Below are 24,290 nucleotides of genomic sequence, written 5' to 3' on the forward strand. Positions count from 1 at the left end.
ATTATTTGCACCAAATAGGTACAAAGATGTAGCACCTACATCTATAGTTACTGCACAAATAAGCACAGCGAACAAGACACAAGGTTACTGCCTGGGTTGCATGTGGACTGCAAGGTAGTGATAAAAGTTAAATCAGCTTAATAAGGTACGTACCATATCAATGTGCCTCGAAACTACATCATGTACTAAACTGCTCAGACTGTTTCAAAAATGCAGCAGATATTTTGCAATAGTTATGTAACTGTTTTTTGGAAATAATTTTCAGGAGGTCCATCCACCCTTAGTGCTTCCCACACCACATTTTCTGACTTTGTTGTCCATAGTTTGATACTTCACTTGGTGCTCTTCTTAGGACGTTGAATACAACATATGCATATCTTGCCCCTACCTAAAGAAATGTCCTTATGGCTTGATTATTCTGATAAGGGCATTTTTCCTCCTTAAGCCATCTCCTACCATATGTGCAATGGTCCATGGCAGAGTGACCATTTCACTGTGTTCTCTCCTACTTAATGTATCTACATGAGCTGAGGCCTGCAGTTATGGGGTCTGGCACTTTTATTGATTTATTTAATTTTGTGAACCTGGTTGGTGAACTGTTCAAATGACTTTTTTCAGCCTTGACCTGGGCCAGAGGTAGCATACAGCACAATGAAACAGTGCTGAATAAAGAGGCAGTGTACTATACAATAAAGCAGTAAAATATTTACACAAAACCTTTTCATTTTTGGAAACAAGTGGAATGACATGAAAAATATAATAAACCATGCCACGGAGGGATAATGATAAAACCCAGACTATAACCCAAGTGACCAATGTTCAATTTGTAGGTTGGACTTCTGAGATGCTGACAGGGAAGTTTTTACACTCCCATCTTGGGGTGGAGTGGGTGCACCTGGGCTTACCTCACATCTAATCCATGGTGGAGATTGAAGATAAGCATGGAAGGTGCTAGCTTAAAGAGGAATAGGTGGGGGGCATTGTCTGAGTTGTCACGGAGGTGAAACGATACTCCACCACATCCCTCTTGTATGTCCACTGCTGGACATAAAATAAGAATGTGCAGGAGAGGAATGATAGGGCATAACAGAAAAAACAGCTCCTTGGCCAGCAATATGACTGTATTAGGAGCCACAATATCCTCACTGGCCTCAAGCATGAGTCAAAATGAGAGGCCCTGTGGCAGTTGATAATCAGTGATGAAGAGAAAAATATATGTGAGTATCGGAGTAAACTGAAAATCCAGATAGTCAATCTGTGTACTGTTGACCTACATTGGTCAACATATGCAAATGATCAACAACTGTGAGAGTTTGACAATCTCCAGGGTAGAGGGATACGCATATTCCCCCAGGGATTCTGCAAAATAGTATATATACTAACAGGGGGTTTTGGGGGTGCAACAGAGAAAAACCCCCTGCAAAAACACTTTTCTTTGCATGCTCTAAGCATTAGACTTGGAGCATATGTTGTATCGTGTGTGTCAACGTAACGTACATTAACATTTCCTTGGCTTATAAAGAACGCTGACAGCTCACAATGCCGACACCCATATGGCCGACGCCATATGGTCGACGTTCAGAATATCGACAATGAGGAAACGCTATCTCCCAATAGTGCAGAATGGAAAAATTTCCATTCTTGCACTGTAGTGCGATCTCGGAGTTGGTATATTAAAGGTACGGGGGGAGTGAGGGGCAGAGCCCCCCATGGGGAGTGCAGGGGGGGCATAGCCCCCCTGCTAGCACAAAAAAGGAAATTGTATTTTCCTTTTTTGTGAAGTTCTGGCGCTGTCGATATTGTGAGTGTCGACCATATGGCATTGGCCATATTGGTGATGGTGTTTTGGGCTGTCTGCGTTCTGTAGGTGATCCATATATATATATATATATATATATATATATATATATATATATATATATATATATATATATATATATATATATATATATATATATATATATATATATATATATATATATATATATATATATAGGTCTATTTGATAAGATTGAAAACCCACATATCTGAAAGCAATAACACTGAGACAAAACTCCTCACATAACCAATGATTTACCCAGGGAAAGGATGCAGTTGGCCAACATTTGGAAGTTTGCCTTTTTCCCCACTATAGTGCAATCTCAGAGTTGATATAATTAGTTAGGGGGATGGGTTCAAAGTGCTTCTATGTGGTTTATTGTGCTTGTTGGCCAACCGGTTACTTTCCCTTGGTAAATTCTCGGTGTTGTGTGAAGTTGGTTAAGTGATGATTCAGTGTTTTCATCTCAGTGTTATAATATTCAGGTATGCGGATTTTCGATCTTATCAAGCAGACCCATATATATATATATATATATATATATATATATATATATATATATGTATGGAAGATAAGTGTATTTATATACATGGTAGGCTATTCTATTTTGGAAAAAAACTTGAAAGACTAAAGATAAAGAGGACAATGTCAGTAGACAGGGGTAAGGTGAAAGGAGGCTAAGTGTAACAGGGAAAAGGAAGTAAAAAGTTCCACTAATGATAAGGAAAAGGGCAGGAGTCTGAGAAGTACTCTGGGGGAGGATAAGGATGCAAGAGGGGTGGGGTGTAGAGATAAGTTAATGTAGAAATATGAGGAACAGGAAAAAAGAGAAGGAAGATGAAAGAGTTGACATACAGCTGTAGGATATCAGAAAAAAGAACACTGTATGTCAAAGATATAGACCGTGTGCTTAGGGGAAGAATGCAAAAATGATGCGTTACCTAGTTTATATTGTAGCTGATAAGTATATATGCTTTTGCACAGCAACCTTATGATGGTGGCATTGATTAATGCCTTGCAGATGCTTCTTAAGTTTCTTCCTGAATGTCAGGAAATCTGCTTCTCCTCCAAGATCCCAAGGGGAAATCATTCATGTCTGCAGGAATAAGCTTACTGAATCCTTTTTCATTAATTGCTTTCTTGAAGTGGGGTCTTTAGAGAGTGGTCCTGCTTTCATAGAAGTGACATAGGTTATAAATAGAGAATTTAGAAGGGGGCAGTACTTGCAGCTGATGAGTTTAAAGGTAAAACTTGATAGAAAGGTGGTGTGGCTAGTTGTGACAATGACCAGTTAGATTTTGGTGGTGAAGTACATTGATATGCATTGAAAGGAGATAGAATAATGAAGCAGCATATTTTATTTATAATTGTTTGTAGTAGGTTAGTGCTGTATGCTAAGTTAAGAGCCATAAAAGGTAGCCCATGCTCTAATTTTACGATGAACACACCTTTACTAGTGACAATTTTGCTTCAGATGTAAGATGGTTAAAAATTGATTAACAGGATATTAACTGATCTAATACTTCTAACACTGGTATGAATTTGCTGGAAGAAATTTGGTGAGGCATTAAGAAGAAGGCCTAGGTAACAGTAGGAGGTTAACTTGGGATATGTAGTTTGAGTATGTGTAAAATATACAGAAAGCATTACAGCAGATTTTTACAACCCTTCAGAAAGTATTTCACTCATATGATCATCTCTGTTGTATATAGTCTTACAAAAATTTGCTACTCAATCTCCTGCATAACTATGTATGACTTAAAACTAATACTTTGTATATATTAGAATAGTCTCAACTTAATGTTTTTCTAATATGTTGTAACTATACACTGTACTGTCAATGCTGTATTGTATGATTTTGTGGAGCTTTTCTCCCCAGGCCTCCACTGACAAAGGACACATGTGCAGATGGACTTTCCCGGTTAACAAATGTAAAATAAATAAAATAAAATAAATAAATAAATAAATAGAAGGAGGGTAATCTGAGTGAAATAAGTACAGATAGCTTAAAAGCTCTTCCGTAAAGTGATTTCTTTAACAGATGGAGTCAATTCATTGAGGAGAATGTCATCTGCATACAAAACAAGGGTGTTATAAGGATTACATGTGTTGTTCTGATTTATAAATAGTAACAAGAGTATAAGACATAGGACAGATCCTTGAGGGACCCCAGAAGAAAAAGCGCCAAAGGTGGACAGCTGGTCAATGTTAAGAATGTAGAAGGGCTTGTTGCTGAGATAGCTGTGTAGCCAGAAAATGCCTTCCATGCTGAACTATACGTTATGTAGCTTTTGTAAGAGAAGTGGGTGGTTAAGCTCCTCAAAGCTCATAAATACACTTGTACAAAGAAGGTCATCTTCCCTGCTTGTATGAATGTGTGTTTGTTGTGACCAGTATGGAAGCCATGTTGAGGCTGTGTTATAAGTCCATATTTATTGAGGTGATCCATAATTTGCTTATAGGTATATTTTTCAATGATTTTAGTGACTGGGCAGAGGATGGACACTACTCTGTAGTCACGTAGGCTATTGGGAGAGTAATTATTTTTTATTTTATTATATTTATTTATTCTTTGTTAACCAGGCAGTCTCACTAGGCTAGTAGCCTCTTTTCAAGGTAAACCCAGGGTGGCATTTATACTACTAGGGAAAATTTTGCCAGGGCATCCGAGAACTTCCCCAACTCTTCAGACCTGCTAGATGGTGCTGGAGGGCTCCTACAGCAACAAGGAAAAGGCCTAAGTGAAAAAGCATCATGATGGTGCAGGAGATAGAAGCTGTGGAAGTGGAAGGTGACAATAAGGAAAAAAATGTTCAGTATGGAGCTTCAGAATGTAAACTATGATTCTGTGTGGTGGATGTTACAAATGAGCAGTGTTTAGCTGTCTCCGTGGAGAAGAAAGTAAGTGAGTCTGTTGAAGTAGTACAGATAACAGAACTGGCGTCAGGAGGGTTTGCAGATGATGCCCTATTAAAAATAATCAAGCAGAATGATCCAGGTGACAGTTCTGCTGTTTCATGGGTGAAATGGTAGTTAACTTTTTTTGAAAGTGCTGAGGATGGTAATGTGGAAAAGGAACCAGGTGATTTGACAGCAGAAAATGCACCAGTTAAAACGTATGCAGCAGTGACAGCAGGCAAAAAAAGGAGAGCAGGAAAAACTGTTTTTAAAAAAGAGAAGACCAGTTGTGATAAAAGAACAAAAAATATATAGTACAATTTGGTAACTGTTCTGGGTTTGAAATCTCAAGAAATTTGATCTTTATACATACTGGGGCAGTGACTTCTTGTGACAACATTTGAAACTGATGGATTGATGATGAGATATTGGGAACTGTGTAACAAAAAGAAAGACACTTATCTCTGGAACAATTATTAGTTTTCTAGCAGTAACTTAAAGTTTAAAAAAAGGTCACATTACAGAACTGATGAACTGGAAGAAGATAAATACATGTAGGGTCTAAGTGAAACTGTTGGTAATATTGTAAAAGTTAGAGATGACAGAAACTTATTGAATGGAGGGTGGAAGCTGTTTCGAAATGTGAAAAAAAAACATGATGAAGCACTTGCACTTGCTAAGTATTATTTTTGTGACTGGTCATAGAGGGACATTAAAATACTTTGGCCAACTTAAATTATGTTTCTTTTGTGGGGACATTTCTCATTTAATTAATGATTGTGACAAGGTACAATGTAACCAGTGTGGGGAGAAAGGACATACAGCAAGGTATCTGCCTGAATGCAGGTTGCGTAAAAACGGGACACTTTTGAATGGATTGTCAAGAGCAAACAGTAAATAAAGGAAAAGAAGGCGAAAGGGAAGAAAATATATATGAGGCAGGACAAAACGATGGTGGAGAGTGCAGTTGAAGAAGAAATTGTAGAAGAAAAAAAATTATGGAGGAGATAGAGAGTGCATGCAGGATGTGAGATCAGGAGAAGGGGTAAGTACTGATATTTTTTGAAGTTTTAGCCAGTGAAAAATCTGATTCTGAGGATCAAGGAGTACTTGTACATAGACCTAGGAAAAATATTTAATTGGGGAAAGAATAAAAATAATAAAACAAAAAATATAAAAAATATTTCCCTAAACTTAAAAAGAAGGAAAAGCAATAATTTTCGAGTGCTTTCAGTAAATGTGAACAGTATTATTAGTACTGTACGAAGGGTAGGGATACTGGAATGGTGTTCTGAATGTGATGTGGGTGTTATTCAGATAGCGGATGTAAGATTCCTGACAAGTGAAGAAAGACTGCAAACATCTGAATTGTGGGGTGGAAATATAATATGGAACCTAGAAGTAAACATTGTTCTAGAGTGGCTGTGTTATGCAAAAAAAAATGTGAAAATACTAGATGTAATGTTGGTAAGGCTGGGAAGGTCAACTGTTGGGGATGTGAAGTGGCGAGAATATGCTTATATAAGTATAGCATTACATCAATGGTCATATAGAAGGGAGTCACTGGGATCCGAACTTGATTATTTTGTATTATCAAAAGGTATAGGGGTAGTAGATGGTGATAGAATTGTGATGGGTCTTTCAGAACATTTTGTAATATGGGTGGAGGTTATGGAAGAAATGCAGTATGTCAAAATAGGAAAGAGAATTTAAATCATAAATGAGAAATTATGGAATGAAGTTGGAAAGTGGGAAGTATTGCAGTTATGGAAGGATCATATAACCATGAAGGACTTCTATGAAAACTGGTATGAATAGTGGACTGAATTTAAAAAGATGTGTGGAAAGTGTTTTTTTTTCCCCAATGGCAGGATAATGTAAGAAAGGAAGAGAAAGTGAAGTATGGAAAAATATATAGACGTACTAGAGTATTTAGAGAACAATACAATAGAGTGTTATGATATATGGACGTACTAGAGTATTTAGAGAACAATACAATAGAGTGTTATGATATATAGACGTACTAGAGTATTTAGAGAACAATACAATAGAGTGTTATGATATATAGACGTACTAGAGTATTTAGAGAACAATACAATAGAGTGTTATGATATATAGACGTACTAGAGTATTTACAGAACAATACAATAGAGTGTTATGATATATAGACATACTAGAGTATTTAGAGAACAATACAATAGAGTGTTATGATATATAGACGTACTAGAGTATTTAGAGAACAATACAATAGAGTGTTATGATATACAGACGTACTAGAGTATTTAGAGAACAATACAATAGAGTGTTATGATATGGAAAAAGAAATCCATAAAATAAATTGAGAAAAAATAAGGCATTACTGTTTAGGAGATATTATTTAAAAGGAAGGAGGTATCCGCATGTTTGTGTAAAATAGTAAAGAATGATATTAGTATAATGAGGGAAATGAAAATGTAAAAGGTAAGGTAAAAAGAACATGTCAGCAAATTATGATAATTGTAGTACGGTATGTGGAAAATATGTACAGGAATAAAAGGAAGGAAAACAAGAGATAATGGAAAGTAAAAAAAACTTCCAGAATGAGATAGGGAAGAATTTGAAAAAGAAATTATTGTTAGTGAATTGGATGAAGTAGTTAGGAAAGTAAATGTTGATTCAGTATCAGGCCTATATGGTATAGTCTATGGAATGTATAACAAATTAAAGAGACTGTTTTGGAAATGCAATGAATGAATGGTTAAAGGAAGGATTTGTTTCTGAAGAGGTATGTAGTGGGATATTAAAATTTTTATGAAAGAAACATGAGAAGACTGAAATAAAACACTGGAGACCCATCACACTAAATAGCACAGATTATAACTTTTCATGAGAATAATACAGAAGAGAATGGAAGGAAGGCTGAGGGACATTATGGAAGAAAGTCTATATGGCATAATAGGGAAGGGATATAAAGAATTGTTAGTTGTGAAGGAAATTGTTAATGATATTATAAGTAAGAGTGAGCATGTGAAACTTATGGTAAGTGACAGTAGCAAGGCATTTAATACAGTAGGGCATGACGATTTGTGGGATGTTATGGAGAAGTATGGAATATGTAATAGAATTAGGAGGTGCAAGTGTTAAGGACTGGGTGGCTGATTAAGAAATATGCATGAAGTGTGGTATATAAGGCAAACATGTCCTATCAGTGGAATATTGTTTGCATTGGTAATGAATGTGATAATGAATGAAGTAGCTTATAAAATGAAGAATGGTGGATATGTGATACAAAAAGGTTGTAATTCCAGTAGTTCTGACACGTGCAATTGATATAGTTTTAGTTGCTTAAAATAAAATATGGATGAGAGAAGTGTTACTTTGTCTGAATGGATGTTTAAAGGAAATGGGAAAGACCTTGAATAAAGATAAAAGTAAGGGTTTGGGTAATAATGGTGAAAATGGGGGGGTATTTTCCAATGTATAAAGTATCTTTGCTAGGGATAACATTTGGGAAAAATGATGCAATTATGATGCAATGGGAGGGTTTGATAAAAGAAATGAAAGAAATGTGTCTTCTGTGAAGGACATATAGAGTAGCACTGAGGGAAAATGTTTATCTGGTGAATTCTGCATTAATGGGGAAAAATAGCATACATGTCAAATGTTTATTTGAACCCAGAAAAATATGAGATTAAGCAATTGGTGTTTTCTTCAATATGGAGTTCAAGATTAAATCCAGTGAAGAGAGGTGTGCTGTATATGACTGAAGATGAAGGGGGATTGGGGTTACTAAATCCGGTTGTTTATTCTGCTTCTTTAAACTTGTATAGGATATCAAAGTGGGTAAAAGAAGAGACTGGGAAATTAATGGCGAGAATGTTTAAATCTAAGTACAAAATTTCTGGGAAATGATGAGAATAACAAAAAGAGAAAAAGAATATGTAAATGAAGAAAGTAAAATTTATCAAGGAAAAAATACTAACATGGAAAATAAAAATTGATGCTACAGAGAAAGATAGAAGGATGTGGTATAATAAAGTTACGAAACAATATTATTATATAAATCCTCAGAAAATTTCCAAGAGGAACAATTAAAGCCATTAAATTAAGGAAAAAGTGATATACAAAGGCAGTAGAGAGTCAGGATTTCCTATGGGGAGTAGTAACAAATACGTTACAAGTAAAGGTAAATATACCATTGATAAAGAAAGGTGAAAGAGTGTGTTCATTTTGTGGGGAGGAAGAGACAACAGAGCATTTTTAATGTAAAACAGCGGTGAAACTCTGGAAAAAGTTGTGTGAAGAAACGTTTTTGTGAATATTAATGACATAATATAGATATGAATATGATTATGTATGGATATTATAAAAAAAAGAATAAAGAATATGTGAGAAGGGTAGATAATAATTTATTTTATGTAATGTGGGCTATTTGTAATGAAAGACTGAATGAAACTTTGGTCAATGGTAAGTGGATTTTGGCAGAAATATTGTGAGAAAATAAATTATGGTTGTGGAAGAAAAGTGGGGGTCAGTTATGGAAGCATAACAATGAGGGTGTTATAAGAAAAATGATAAATAGAAAAAATATAGAAATGTGTCTATATGTGCCTGTAAATATGTAAGGTTTGCAAATATGTAACTAAAGTGCCATGGGATCTTGTAGATTAATCTGCGCTATCATCAACTCACGCAGATGGGACTTCAGTTTAATGTTTTATTTGAAGGATGATACACTCAGGAGTGCAGCACTCCCTCTTAAGCTAGACTACAGTGTCAGCAACTGATCTACCTGTTGCAGAAATAGAACCCACAGCCTTCTGTACTGAAGACAAATATGCTACCTGTGGAGCCACTGGCACTGGCTGGAGGTGTTTTTTGTAATGTGACTGTAGGTGAATAAATTGTAGTGAACAATGCGCCTACTTACTGAATCATTGCATATTTGTTTGAAAAGTTTGATTTAATGGTTCAGGTGTTTATGTACATCTCTATCTACCTACCTATCTATCATGGCAAGCCCTAGAGGTATTGGCAGTGTGTTAAAGACTATAAAAATCTTCCCTAAGAGAAATTAGAGTAAGCCATCGGTCATGTCATCTTTCTTCTTCTCTCACAACAGGTTACCTTTCTGCTCCTGGTTTGCACATGACATCTCTTAGGAGTTCTTAGGATTTATTTAAAGTTTATCTTGCTTTGCTTGGCATGTAATTGCCCACATTTCTGTTTGCCGATGCATGGTGTTTTGAGATATAATTGTGTTATTGATCACTTCATAATGTAACAATGTGTTTATCCTTGAAATGTATGTATTTTGTGTGCTCTGGGAGCAAGGGGTAGCAGAGAATGACAGATTATGTTTCTTACTTCATTTCACTAAATTTACCATTTGCAGTAACCTCAAACTGAAAATATATCAGGGGTGTGGGGGCAGGACAAAGCCTCCCATATTGGGGGTACAGAGGAACTTGGCCCCCTGCAACAATGCTTATTTAATATTTTGTTATATCTGAGAAAGTACCTGTCTTCCTTGAATACAAATTATAGAGCATTTAATTCATGGAAAAATGTCATCATGAAGAATAATCTGTTGTATTGAGTTTGTGCATTTTAAAAGTAGACCTGCTTCCTCTGAAATGATCTAGCCAGCAGCTAGTAAAATAAATGGCATGCCAGATCAGTTCATCAGCATGAGAATAACAATGACTCCACAAAATGAAACAGTTAATGGGTGGAAACTATTTTTATTCAGGAATATATTTTTTAATGTTTATTTATTTGTTCATTCATTTAGACAATTTATATAAACTGCATACATTTCACATCTATAGATGTGCTTCCTCTGAAGTGAGACACCAAGTTCCTTGTAAAACAGGTGAAGTATCAAACAAGCTGGTCACGATGATAAAAAAATGAATCAAACTATGAAAGTAGGCAAAGTCATTGGGTTGGATGGAAGTTCTCCTCTTCTTTTGAATAAGGGTGGTATTCTTAGTCTGGGACTTCACAGCTACCTAGCGGTTATCGGCCATGAGTGCCACTCCGCATATATGCAAATAAGCTAAGTGCAGGTTATTTGCTCTGAATAAAGAAGAGTTTTGAAAAATATGCCTTCTGATCGTAAAAGCATAAAGTACCTAAAATTAAGCGTTAACTGTATTCAAAGTATTACATGAAAGCTGTAGCCTTCGTATAACTTTGTATGAATCAAGATATTGCAGATGGATGCGGCTATGCACTGTCATGCCTGAAATACCTAAGGCAAGCTGCAGAATGTGCAGCTTTTATTATTAATATTTAAAAAAATAAAGGGATATTAAATGTTTTATACAGGGGTAACCTGTGTGGCACCCTGTTGATTACTTTAAACAATAGAAATGAGGAGGTAGGAAAATTGAAAAAGGGGAGACACAACAAAGTGTGAGACACGGCAAGAACACATCAAGACAGTTGTGCTGGAGGAGGTGGAAGAAGGGGGACTGTGTTGTAAGAGGTGGTATACACACCCTTATTTTTTCAAATACTTTTTATATAAGAGGGTAGTGTAGGTGGGAAAGTGCTAAGAGGGTGTAGGATAAAGGATAAGAAAGAAGGCGTGATGAGGAGCGCCATCAGCAGGAGTTCCCAGTCCAGACAACCTCACACGTTTCCACCTCCACATGGTGGTGCAGTGGAAGAACTTGATATTGAGGGGGTAGGAGCCTGTGATGGTGTGGTGCTTGGTACCAAATGAGACAGCATGTCATGAACACACTAAAAAAACTTTGACTGGTTAAATCATATGTCCATGACCTGTTCCAACACATCCTGAACCTAGTCCCATTTAGTGAGGCTTGCCAGGATGCCACATGTCAGGGTGCCTGCAGGATCAGTGCCACCACCCTGACCCATGGAGCTTGTCCCTAGATGGGAAGAGAATGAGCATTCCCTAACCTGGGAGGCATGTGTCTCAGCTGCTCCTGAACAATATGGATCTGGAAAAAATGAACATAAATGGGAAAGAAAGAAAATAAAAAAAAAAAGAAAAAGAGATGTATAATTAAATAAGAAAAACAGAGAAAGAAGGGGAGACACAAAACAGAAAATAAACATAATAAATTCACACATCATGTTGTACAGCATTCAGTTTCTTACCTTAAAACATTTTTAGCTATATAAATCTACTCAATAACAAATGGGGGGGGGGTTAAAGTAAAACAAAATGCATGGGAAGTGCTTATGCAGACATGGGAGTACTGATTTGGGAAGTTCTTATGTGTACATGGGATTACTGATTTTGGAAATGCTGATGTGTACATGGGGCTAATGATTTGGGGTGTGCTTATGTGTACATGGGACTACTGATTTGGGTGGTCCTTATGTGTACATGGGAAGAATGATATGAGAAGTGCTTGTGCATACTTTGGATGAAATTATATTGGAAGTACATATGCTTACTTGGGAAGAGAGTGTATTGCTGTCAGTTTTTGGTGGTGTTTGCATTTTGCAGTCTACACATAAGGGGTGCCAGATGATGTAAGATGGGCTGGGATTATTCTTCATGCTTGTACAAATTATCATATATATGCTTTCATTGAGCTTTTTCTAAACATATTCAGCTCTGAGCATACCTGAGGCTGTCCTCACATTCCCATGGCATGCAGATGACTACTGAGGACTGCTGTGGGGTCTGCTGCTGTCCCCCGCGTGTTCACGTCAAGCTGAGGCCACCATGCTCATGAGCAGCCAAGAATGACTTACATGCAGAAGTGGAACATACATGCTCATATATTACTGTCATTCATACAGATAAACACAAATGGGCCTATTTTGCATACAAATTGTATAAATGGACCTGAATTTACATGAAATAGTTTAATGTCACCATATTAACTTGAGATTATTTGAGTTAGGTGGAAATGACTTAGGAAACCACTGCCTTTTTAAAGTAAGAATAAAACAAATGATGCCAGGAGAGAGTTCCAAATATCCCAAAATGTATTGTTAGTGTTTTTGTTCATTCACAATCCACAATGAACTTCATCAGACAAACATTTCCCAAGAACCATTACCATTATAAAATCCATTAATTATACAATTAGGAATTCTATTAGTTAAAGAACCTTGATTTAAAGTTATAGTCCTGTTGTTAAAAAATGATAAATCATTTTTGGAAAATTTCTGTAAAAACAACTTCTGCCCTTTATAAAACCACAACTAAACATTAAAATTGTGGACAATCATAAAAAGGCTTTTTTGGACCTATGTGCTCATCTTATTTTGAACAACTATTACTGACTTTACGCATGTCAGGATATGTTAAAATATTCTTTCTCCAAAGATTTTAACTTCAGCATACATTTATATTCGTTAAGACCCGTTGAGGCATTAGCATTCATCCTTAACTGCCACAACAATTCCGATTCTTCTAATTTTAGCTCCCATGGTCCTCCTCTAATGTTCTTACTAACCTGCTCAATGATAGTAAAAACAAACTTATGTGTGGGGTTAATAGCTATGTGCTTGGCTAATGTGTTTGTAGCACTTCCTTTATTAATGTGATATAGATGTTCATAAACCCTTTGTTTGAAAGCCCTTTCAGTTTTAACTATATAATAACCATCACATTGTTGGCACATTGTAAGGTAGACAATACCAACAAAAAAATGTGGGGGAAGCTTTGCGAATTGCGTTATGGCATATTGGGAGAGGGAACTTCTCTTCAAAAATTCAGTTTATAAAGAAAATGCCATCGGGGCTTAATGAATATTGTTCTATTAAATGTATGCTGAAGTTAAAATCTTTGGAGAGAGAATATTTTAACATATCCTGACGTGCATAAAGTCAGTAATAGTTGTTCAAAATAAGATGAGCCCATAGGTCCAAAAAAGCCTTTTTATGATTGTCCACAATTTTAATGCTTAGTTGTGGTTTTATAAAGGACAGAAGTTGTTTTTACAGAAATTTTACAAAAATGATTTATGGTTTTATAACAACAGGACTACAACTTTAAATCAAGGTTCTTTAACTAATGGAATTTCTAATTGTATAATTAATGGCTTTTATAATGGTGATGGTTCTTGGGAAATGTTTATCTGATGAAGTTCATTGTGGACTGTGAATGAACAAAAGTGCTAACAATAAATGTTGGGATATTTGGAACTCTCTCCTGGCATCATTTGTTTTAGTTGGTTGAACTTTTGCTTTGTTTTTTTGTTAAAGCAAGAATAAATAATAGAAGTATTCGAAATTAATATGAAATACTTCAAACTGATGAAAAATTAGTGAGTTCACTTCAAGAAATGTATGTGCCACTGATATGATGGGCATATTATAATAACTTTAGTGAATACTGTAAAGCAATCACTTGTAAATGGAAAATCATTACAGCAGCAGCGGAAATGATTAGTGATGAGTGCAAAAAAAATATTTTGGTGTCATGTAATGATTGTGCATACATTGTAGAAATGCAATATTTTAACATGAAGTACTGACGTGGTTAGGATGTGCTGTTGGCTGAAGATATGTCTGTTTTTACTTGGAGATGTCAGTGTCCCTGAAGAGTACAAAATGACAGTATTATGAATATGAGACAGTGGTAAGGGCTAGGGGAAGGATGAATCTGTTAACAAACTAATTGCTTTAATGTTGTGAAGGTATTAACTATACTGCAGAAATTACTGTAGCACAACTTTACTTCGCTGAACTGAGATTTGGCATGTGTGTGTATATAATTGTGGGGTTTGTGTTACCTACCTTTTTTACGAAGATGGCAGGCATGCTTTCACCTCAACAAACAACATACTTTAAACAAAGAAAATATTACTTAATATGAAAAAACAATATGATACATTTTGATTCAAATACAAAGTATGACTCATATTATATATGGAATTAACAGTTTTTACTAATTGAACAACACGGGGACATTCAGTATGTCTACATTTATGTAAATTACATCACTGGAATTTATTATGCAAAATAATTAAAAATGTATTTAATTCATTATATAATGCCTTACGACATTGCCGAACAGGAGAAAGTGAGCACTCAGGCATGAGTTTTAAAAATAATAACATACGAGTAACTGTTCTGAAATAAAAAAAGAATTATTTAACAATAAGAAGAAATGTCTGCTGAACAGTGACATTAAACCATGCGTCACACAGCATAGTCCACAGCTACCACTGCATGCATCGATTATGGTGTGTGCAATTTTTAGAAGAAAGGAAACACTAATCTGAATGCCATGGTCCATAGCTGCGGACTATACCCTACAGCCTCTTTACCTACACAGCTGTATGCCGTATATGAGCCTACCTCTTGGAGTCCATTACTACTGCTGCAAGCTGGTCATCATTAGTCATACTGGGATTGGAAATGGAAGCTACAGTGACAGCATGGGTCACTTCACCACCAGGCCAGTGCATGATCATGTTGTACAGGATGTAACATATGGTAAACATCCTGGACCGAGTAGCTGGGTCATATTGAAGGGCACTCCCAGACTCATCCAGGCAACCAAAATGACAGATGGCCAAATACCCTATCAATAGCAATACTGATCTGGGACGGAGGTGTGATCTATGTCTCTTCTTCAGCTCCATTGCAGTTTCTCACTGGTGTCATGAACCATGGCTCCAGTGAATATCTAGCATAACCTGAAAAAACAAAAAAAGAAAGTGAGTAAGAGATAAACTGTGGTGGTGCAAAACAAAGGACAAAAAGTTTAGTATTCAGCAATACATGTTACCATGAATAACAACTTAAATGTAATAGAAAAAAGAAAAAAAAATCCACTTACCAACAAGATGACCACTGGTCACCCTAACATGTAGGACGTGTCAGTAGAGTGATCAAGAGAGCCTGATACAGAAATCAGAGATGTTGGTGATGCACCCTCATGTATCACACACTACCTGGCAAATGATGGAATAGTAGGCCTTCCTATTGTGGTATCACTCACCCCATGAGCCAGAATGGCCCCTAACTGTAACATAGATGCAACCTATTGCATTGAGTACCTCAGGTCAATGTGCCTCCCCAAAAAAACATGCATTGTCCTGACTTGATTTTGAGGTGGCATTGGGAAATATAGATGTACTAATCCACACATACCAAGAGTGCCTAGTGTATCCCCAGTCTGCCTATGGAAGATCCCTGTGGTACATATGGTAAGGGCTATAAATATCTTAGTATCCAAGGGATAAGAAGTTCACAAATTCCTCCAGTACCCTTATGGGGGTCATACATACTCACTTAGACCCTTATAATATCCCTGTCCACTCTGAACTCTATATGTCCTGATTATCAACATTATAGTGGTTTATTCTCTTCTTATATCTCTCTGCCTTCTTGGCTGGTGAATGACACTGGGCGCAAGCGCTTTTCATTCAGCCAAGGCAAACAGTTCAAAATGAGAAATATCAAGGCTAGCAGTTAGTGACAGCATTTTCATAGACTGCAAAGTAGATAAAATAGGTAAGATTCCTTTTAATATGACAATTGGCGGAAGACGCAGAAAAGCAGGAAAATTTCACTATAAATTGCAGGCTACAGAATGCTACATTACCATATGCTGTTTTATATAATTTTATTTATTTATTATTTATTTTTATTTATTTACATTTGTTAACCGGGTAGTTCCCAACTGGGACAGTAGCCCATTTTTAGCGGAGACCCGAGGAGAAACGCTCCAGACAAATTAACAATTTCAAGCAAAACAATTACTAAGAACACAGTAGTTAATAAAGCACAATACAGCAGTACAGTAGTTGATAAGTCACAGTACAATAGTACAATAATCAGATAAGCTATACATAAACAAATAGTTCTAGGAACATAATATCGCAAATTACAGCTGTGCAAATAAGTTTATCAGAACTCTACTAGCAAACTGCTGCAGTTGTTTGAGGTGAATGATAGTACAGAGTTGAGAAGATATTAGGAAGGTGTTACCCAGGTGACATACAGGACCAGAGCCATCTGCTGGTGAGATATTCTTTTAGGATTTTTTTGAAAGAAGAGGTGTTTCAATTCTTTTGTATGTCCTGAGGTAGAACGTTGCAGACCTTGGCTATTTTATTGGAGTAGAGACAATCACCATGATAGTTGTATGACTGGGTAATTTTTAGCAGTAACTTGTCAGAGGATCTAAGGGACCTGCAGTTAACATTGGGTTGGATTAGGTTAGAGAGAGCCGGGCAGTTACTGGGGTTGCAGAAGACTTTGTGTGCAAAGGTAAGTTGGTTTAGAGGTAACAGGTTGGGAAGTTCCAGCCAGCTGAGGTGCTGGAGAGTAGACCAATGATGTGTTTTGGGGGGAGTGATTGGCTGCAAACCTAGCTATTTTGTTGTAGCAGGATTCTAGATTATTAAGGTCAGTCTTGCATATGTTGGTGAAAATATGTGAACAATAGAGGAGGGTAGATAGTAAGTGGGCTCTAGCAGTGGCTACTCTGGCTTGGTGAGTGAGGTATGGTTTGGCCCTGTAGAGAGTACCTAGTTTGATATGGACCTTTTTGATTGATAAGGAGATGTGTGTATCAAATTTTAGTCTGTTATCAATTGTAACTCCTAGGAGTTTGGTCTGATTAGTTGGATCAATCTGTGTTCCATTGGAAGAATAGATACAGAGGGGTAGAAGGCTTACCTTGGATGATTTGTTAGTGAAGATCATTAACTTAGTCTTATTTGGGTTTAGGATGAGTTGATGCTTGGAGAGGAGCGTCTCTATGTCCAGGAAGGATGTTTGCATATTTTGTTGAAGTTCTTGGGGAGAAGGGGCTGAACAGATAAATGAGGAGTCATCTGCGTATTGGATGATAGTTGCATGCTGGGCGGTGGAATTTAGGTTGTTGGTAAATATGATAAAAAGGAGGGGCCCAAATATGGATTCTTGGGGTACTCCAGTATATACAAGCAGTAGACGAGAGAGATTGTTTTCTTATTTAGTAACCTGTTGATGGTTTGAAAGGTAGCTGTGGAACCAGGTTAGGGATAAGGAGTCGAGATTGTAATTTGCAAGTTTGTTGAGTAGCAATTGGTGAGTAGAAGATGGTATCATCATCCCCATCAGCATTCTCATCAATAGATCCATCCAGGAATCTTATGTTCCCAAACTATGGCAAGCTGCCTACATCCTGCCCCTTCATAAAGGAGGCAAAAATAATAGCATTTCTAATTTCCACCCAATAGCCATTCTTTCCCCAATTTCATAAGTCCTTGAAAAATGTATCCACCTGCAACTCATGCCCCACCTCCTCAATAACCAACTCCTCACCCCTACTCAACATGGTTTCAGTCCTGGCCACAGTACTATAACTGCTCTACTCTCTTTCTTAGACACTGTCAACCATCCCCGTGACTCTGGAGATATTGTCTCCACTGTCCTTCTCGACCTATCCAAGGCATTTGATCCTGTATCCCACACACACCTTCTCAATCACCTTTCTAACCTCAGTCTCTCCCTAGAGTCCCTTTCTTGGTTCAAAAGTTATCTCTCTGATAGATCCCAAGCTGTGAAATGGCAAACGGGTACCTCTACCTTCCTTCCTACCCCTACCGGAGTTCCCCAGGGTTCTATTCTCGGACCAATGCTCTTTAATGTCTTCATCAATGATTTTCACTCTGCAATTCCAAACACTCAAATAGTGCAATATGCAGACGACTCCACTTTAGTCTGCTCAGCCCCTTGCCTTCCCGAGCTGTAGGCCAAGACCGAATTGGCCTTCACAACTACAGAGAATTGGATGCTTCAAAACCATCTCTCCCTTAATGCCAATAAATCCAAAATCATTCTTTTCTCCCCCTCAAGAGGCCTCCCACTTGATAAGCACTCTTTCAAGATCACCAGCCTCACCCACTCCTCAATAGAAGTTGTTACTTGTGCCAAACTACTTGGTGTTACCATTGATGAACACCTGAAATTTAATACTCATATTCAACTAAACATAAAAAAAAAACATCAGAAGCTCGGTATGCTTTATAGAAACGCTCACTTTCTATCAATAGCTACAAGACAAACCCTCACCTCCACCTTCCTTCTACCTTTTCTATTGTATGGTGCTCCTCTTCTAACCAACCTCACAGCTTCTATCTCCTCAAAACTAGAAAGTTGCTACAACAAAATCACCAAATTTGCTACTAATTCTATTAATTCCACACATCATTGCATCTCCCTCCATAGTCTTAAATGGTTAGAACTCCCTAATCATCTTGACTACCTTCAACTTACTACTGCCCACAAACTAATCTTTAAACCCACTGCTTGCCCTGCACTAACTAATATCTTGCCTTTCTACACTCCTCTCAGGCCCCTAAGATCAGCCCACCAAAATCTTCTTTCAGTACACAAACCTAAACAACCCTCTGGCCACCTTCTACTTTTTTATACTATAGCAAAAAAATGGAACTTGCTTCCTTCCCTGCTAAGAATCACTACAAACCCTGAACAATTCAAATCTCTACTCCATTCCCACCTCTCCAAAAACTGGAAGTGTAATTGTATACCTCCTACCTAAATCCACTAACGTCCCCTATTCATGATTCTCCATCTTGTCCCTCTTCATCCAACTCTTTCTTCAGCTCCCCACCCTCAGCTTCTTTAACAATTTTCTCCGTGTATAAACTCTATGTAAATACTCTATATATCTTCACATCCTTACTGCCTATAATGCCTCTTCATGCAACTGTATCTTTGACCACGAATGTAAAATGAATCTTCGTCTATTTGTTTTTTTTCCTCCACCTGGCATTTCTTCTCCTTTTACTTCTTTGCACCACCTCTTTCCTACACTTCTCTTCTGATTTACTTCTTTTGCATTTCAAATGTATGTGTATTTCATTTTTGCTTTTTTTTTCTGTGCTAACTATACAAATGTATAACATTTTATTTTTTGCTTGCTTGTAAATTGTTTAATTGTGCAATTTGTTTGTAATATGAAGCTTTTCTCTCCGGGCCTCCACTGAAAATGGATTTTTGGGCCCAGTGGACATCCCCGGTTATCAAACTGTAAATAAATAAATAATAAATAAATGGTGTCAAAGGCTTTTGACATATCTAGAAAAATTACAGTGACCCATTATCCTTCATTTTTAAGGTGTTGAATAGTATTGGTGAAGGTAATTAGGGCAGTGTTAGTACTGTGCTTGGGCCTGAAGCCGTGCTGTGAGAGGGGATAGCATGTTATTGGTGGTGAGGTGATTTAGAAGCTGTTGGTGGATACATTTTTCTAGTATTTTAGCTATGGGAGAGAGGATGGCAATTGGTCGATAATTTGAGATTTCTCTAGAGGGGCAGTGCTTGTGAAGGGGAATGATGTAAGAAATTTTCCAGAGGTGAGGGACATAGTGTTCAGAGATAGAGCGATTGATTAGGGTGGATATGCGGTAGACTATGGATGGAGCAGCTATTTTCAGGAATTCATTGGGTAGCTGGTCTGCAGCAAGACAGCAGGGTTTTAGTTTACTTAGGAGTTTTGTTATGTACATAGTCTGAATGGGTTTGAGGGAGAAAGAGTTTGTGTCTTTGCTGGTGGGGGGTACATTAGATGGCAGAGCTGTTTGTTGTTTAGGGGGTGGTGATTGAGTTAATAAGGTGGGAGTTGAATTGCGAGCCTATGGGCTCAGAGGTATTACAAGTGGATGGAGCAGGGGTGGTGGTTTTACCAGGGTTAAGGAGGTAGTTCATGTTTTGCCAGATCTTTTGTGGGTTATTCAGGTATTTTTTTGGGCGGATTGAAAGTAAGTTTTTTGTCATTGGATATTTTTTTCTTAGCTTGATTTCTTAATTGCTGAAATATGGTGAAATAATTTTTATTTTTGGTGGTATGGTAATGTGACCAGGCTTTGTCCCTTTGTTTGATTAGAGCCTTAGTGTCATTAGATACCCATGGTAATTGTTTGACTTCGGTACGAAGTTTTCTGGTGCGGGTGAGATTATTTAGGATTTCAAGGAATTTATTATTGAAGTATTCGACTGCAAGGTCTAGTTGTAGAGTTTTTAATGGGGGCCAGTCACAATGTTGAAGTAGTAGCTTGAATGTCTCTGGGGACAACTTTTTCTTGCTCTGGGTGTATATGAAGGGTATGTATGTTTGGGAGTGAATTATTTTTCTAACTAGGAATGTGGGAGCATGGTCACTTAGTGAGATAGTTAGGCAGCCAGCTTGGTGCACAAGGTTAGGCTTGTTGGTTAGTATCCAGTCGAGTATTGATTGTTTTTTCGAATGTTTGCCAGTGTGGATAGGGTTGTTAATAATTTGGGTGAAGTTGTACAGGTTAATGAAGTTAGTGGGACAGGTAGAAGAGCAGGAGAGACAGTCAAGGTTAAAGTCATCTAGGATGATGGTTTCCTGGCTGAAAGAAGAAGCAGACCAAGAGAGGAGGGATTCAATACTGAGACGGTTGTTTCTGGGAGGAAGATATGCGGCAATAATAATGTTTTTCTTGAGGGTTAAATTTCAGGCGTGTGACTAGTATTTCTGCACTGGGGATAGCTGTGGTAGTACGTTTAGTTTTTCCACTATATGAGAGTCTTTGAACATAACAGCTACACCACCACCTCATTTGTTTTGTCTGTCTTGCCTTATGATGTTATAACAATTAGTTATAATTTCAGAGTCTTTGACATGGGGCTTTAACCAAGTTTCAGTATTGACAGCTATGTCTGGAGAGTAGGTGGCCAAGGTAGCATTAAATTCAGTGATTTTATTTAGGAGGCTTCTGAGGTTGAAATTTGTTATTAGCATATCTGAGTTGGAGGTTATGAGAAGTGAAGTACATGGAGTTGGGCCAGCCAGATTTTGTATAGTAGTAGCAGTAGTGGTGGAGTTTAGATGGTCACAGTTGTTGAGAGAAGAGTTACGGTTAGGGCCAGGGTTGGGATGGATATCTGCCTGCAGTTTAATCTGTGTTAAGGAGTGTAGAACTAACTATCTGTGTTTTTCCCTGGGTTGGTAATGCCTGTATGTGGATGGATGAGTGGAGTGGATATGTAAATGTTTGAAGTGAAAGAGAAGAATATTGCTGCAGTGATATAGATGAGGACTAATGATGCTATAGGGCTTAAAAGGAAGTTGTGCTATGTTTCAATATGTGTTGGGGAGTGGTAGTGTTGGATATGATAGTTATGGAAGTTAGTGGCATTATAAGCGAGGCAGAGGAAGTATAAAAGCAGTGTGATGAACAGTAAAAGGTGATGGAGCACCATTATGGGAGAAGTGTAGACACAAAGGGAAGTAGAGTAGGGTAATAGGGGAGGGGAAGCTGTATACTACAAAAGGATCTAGGGAGGGGTGGAGAGAGTGATTATTGTGGGAGGGGTGGAATGAAGAGATGGTGAAGTGGGAGGGGTTTGGAAGGGAGTGTGGAGAGTGGTGATTGGTGGCTAGTGTAGGGGGTGTGGTGTACTTAGCTATAAATGTAATGAAAGACGGGGTGGGTGGGAATGGGGATAGAATAGGGGAGCAAAGTGAGCCCGAGCGTAGCGAGGGCGAACTGAACAGGTTGACCCAGCAGGAGGAGGAGGCAAGAAAAGTAAAAAAAAACGGTGAGCTGAAAATGTGGAAAGGTGAGTTTTTAATGCTCTAGTATGACTGACAGACTTAAACTAAAGTAAACTGAATAGGCTTAAAATTGTACATAGAAAGAAAGAAAAGGAGGGTGTGATCATGTATAGGCACGAGGGTTGGTGTTCCTGCACCCAGAAAGAGAAAAAATTAAATAGAATAAGGTGCCGAGTGTAGCGTGTTATGCTGGTAGTCACAGCCTGTAAATGCAGGGAGAGGGAGAGGGAGATAGTGGAACACTTTACTAGCCTGTAGAACCCTTTTCCAACTGTTTATGCAGTTATGCCTAGAAGGAAAACGTTAAGATATAGTGGGCTACAGTTCTTGCCGATCAATTCAGTTCAAGGGAACTAATGAGATTTGTAATTGTATGTCTTGTTAAATACTGCCACCTTGTGGCCAGAAAGGTGCAATTAGCCAGTTAATTGGGAATGGGGGGGGCGTTCCCAGTGAGTCCTATCAAGTGTGCAAGCCACAAGTAACAAGCAGATGGTACATTACAAGTAGGTAGAATAGTAGGCAAGCACCAACATTGTTGCTTATGATAGATGATCCTTATTGGTCTTTTAGGTTTCACAAAGGTCCCACAGTGCACGGTCCACTTGAAAGCAGAGTGGTAGAGCTTGGAGGGGTGGGAAGAAGTAAGTAGCATACGGGTGGACAGCAGGCTGTAAATAAAAGAAAGAGAATTATGAACTGCTTAATGAGTGTTTGCTTCTCATTTGTATCTCATTCTGACTTCTTTGAGTTATGCTCATTTGTTTCTACTTGTTACTCATTTGTGGCCATTTTGCTTTAGCGTAAATGGCCTCTGTGAATTGCGGCTTTGCTATGCTCATTCACGGAAAGTGCAGACAGTGTTAATACATTCGTGTAATGACGATGAATACCACCCTATATATCTTGAATTTTTGTTTGCTTTATTTATTTGTGACATGTATTTAAAACCAATAATGTGTGTGTGTGTGTGTGTGTGTGTGTGTGTGTGTGTGTGTGTGTGTGTGTGTGTGTGTGTGTGTGTGTGTGTGTGTGTGTAAAATGCAAATCACAATATTCAGTAAACATTTTTGCAAAAAAAATGTTTTAATGCTCCATACACTTCAAGTCTCTGAGTCCTAAATGGTTTAAGGAAAAATCTCTATTCTTCTTCCAGACAGCAAATCAGCAAAAGCCGTTATTACCAATCAGATTGGAAGCTTCATCACAGACAATGAAGACTATGATGATGATACTGAGGACGGGGATGATGAATATGAAGATGAAGAATATGCATCATCAGACTAGAAAATGGAATGCAGCCCCTACATGATGTCGTGATGACTGAAACGTTCATCATGTGTTCATATTTACCATCCCGTTACACATATCCAGAGCCATTCCATTCCATGCCAATTACGTGTGCTCTGTCACCAAACATATGTAACATATATCATACTACTTTACAGAAGTGAATGTTCCTGTTTTACCATTTATTTCAACATGTAATGGATAAACAGTAGTAGACAGGTGTGCTGTGCCTAGGAGCTACCACAGCCAGAAGCATTTTATTTTAGATCAACAATTTCCATGATTCATCTTGAGTAATTAAAGAAACTAACTTTGGAAGACAAAATATATTTTTCAATAAAACAGCAGGAGTGCAAGCTTTTTACACCATTAATTAATAAATATATATAAATATTTTATGCTCACTGTCACCAGCTGCTAGAAAATTTGACACTGCAAGAGATAGTGTTACTGGAAAAAAAATTAAAAGCCAAATTATTTCAAAAGCTATGTGCGGTCCTTAATGAGTAATTCATTATAAGTGTTTACTTAATTATTATATCATGCTGCCATCTACACAGTCTTGAAAATTATTTTTTTAGTTAAAATTCATATTGTACTGTGCAGGTGATTTTCATTTTGCTGACGCTTCCAACATTTGCTGTCAATTTGTCTTGTATTAAGCTGCCCCCCCCGGACTCATCTTCCCAGAATGCCAAGGTGTTCAATTTACATTTTGATGGGATTTTAAAGACATGGCTAAGCTACGCCGATATAATC

The 24,290-nt window shown here is 37.5% G+C and overlaps 1 protein-coding gene across 1 annotated transcript in view; it reads left to right on the forward strand.

Annotated features, from left to right (window-relative positions):
• The window catches only part of LOC122799793 (kazal-type serine protease inhibitor domain-containing protein 1-like), a 213,349-nt gene extending 189,333 nt beyond the window's left edge, over positions 1-24,016 (forward strand). The window contains exon 4 of the mRNA XM_044069091.1: positions 23,398-24,016. Within this exon, the coding sequence (XP_043925026.1) occupies positions 23,398-23,528 (131 nt within the window). The 3' untranslated portion in view covers positions 23,529-24,016. The remainder of the gene's footprint in view (positions 1-23,397) is intronic.
• The last annotated feature ends 274 nt before the right edge of the window (positions 24,017-24,290 follow it).

The sequence above is a fragment of the Protopterus annectens genome, chromosome 4.part0, assembly GCF_019279795.1.
Source record: "Protopterus annectens isolate FY-2018-M chromosome 4.part0, PAN1.0, whole genome shotgun sequence".
Taxonomy (NCBI): Eukaryota; Metazoa; Chordata; order Ceratodontiformes; family Protopteridae; genus Protopterus; species Protopterus annectens.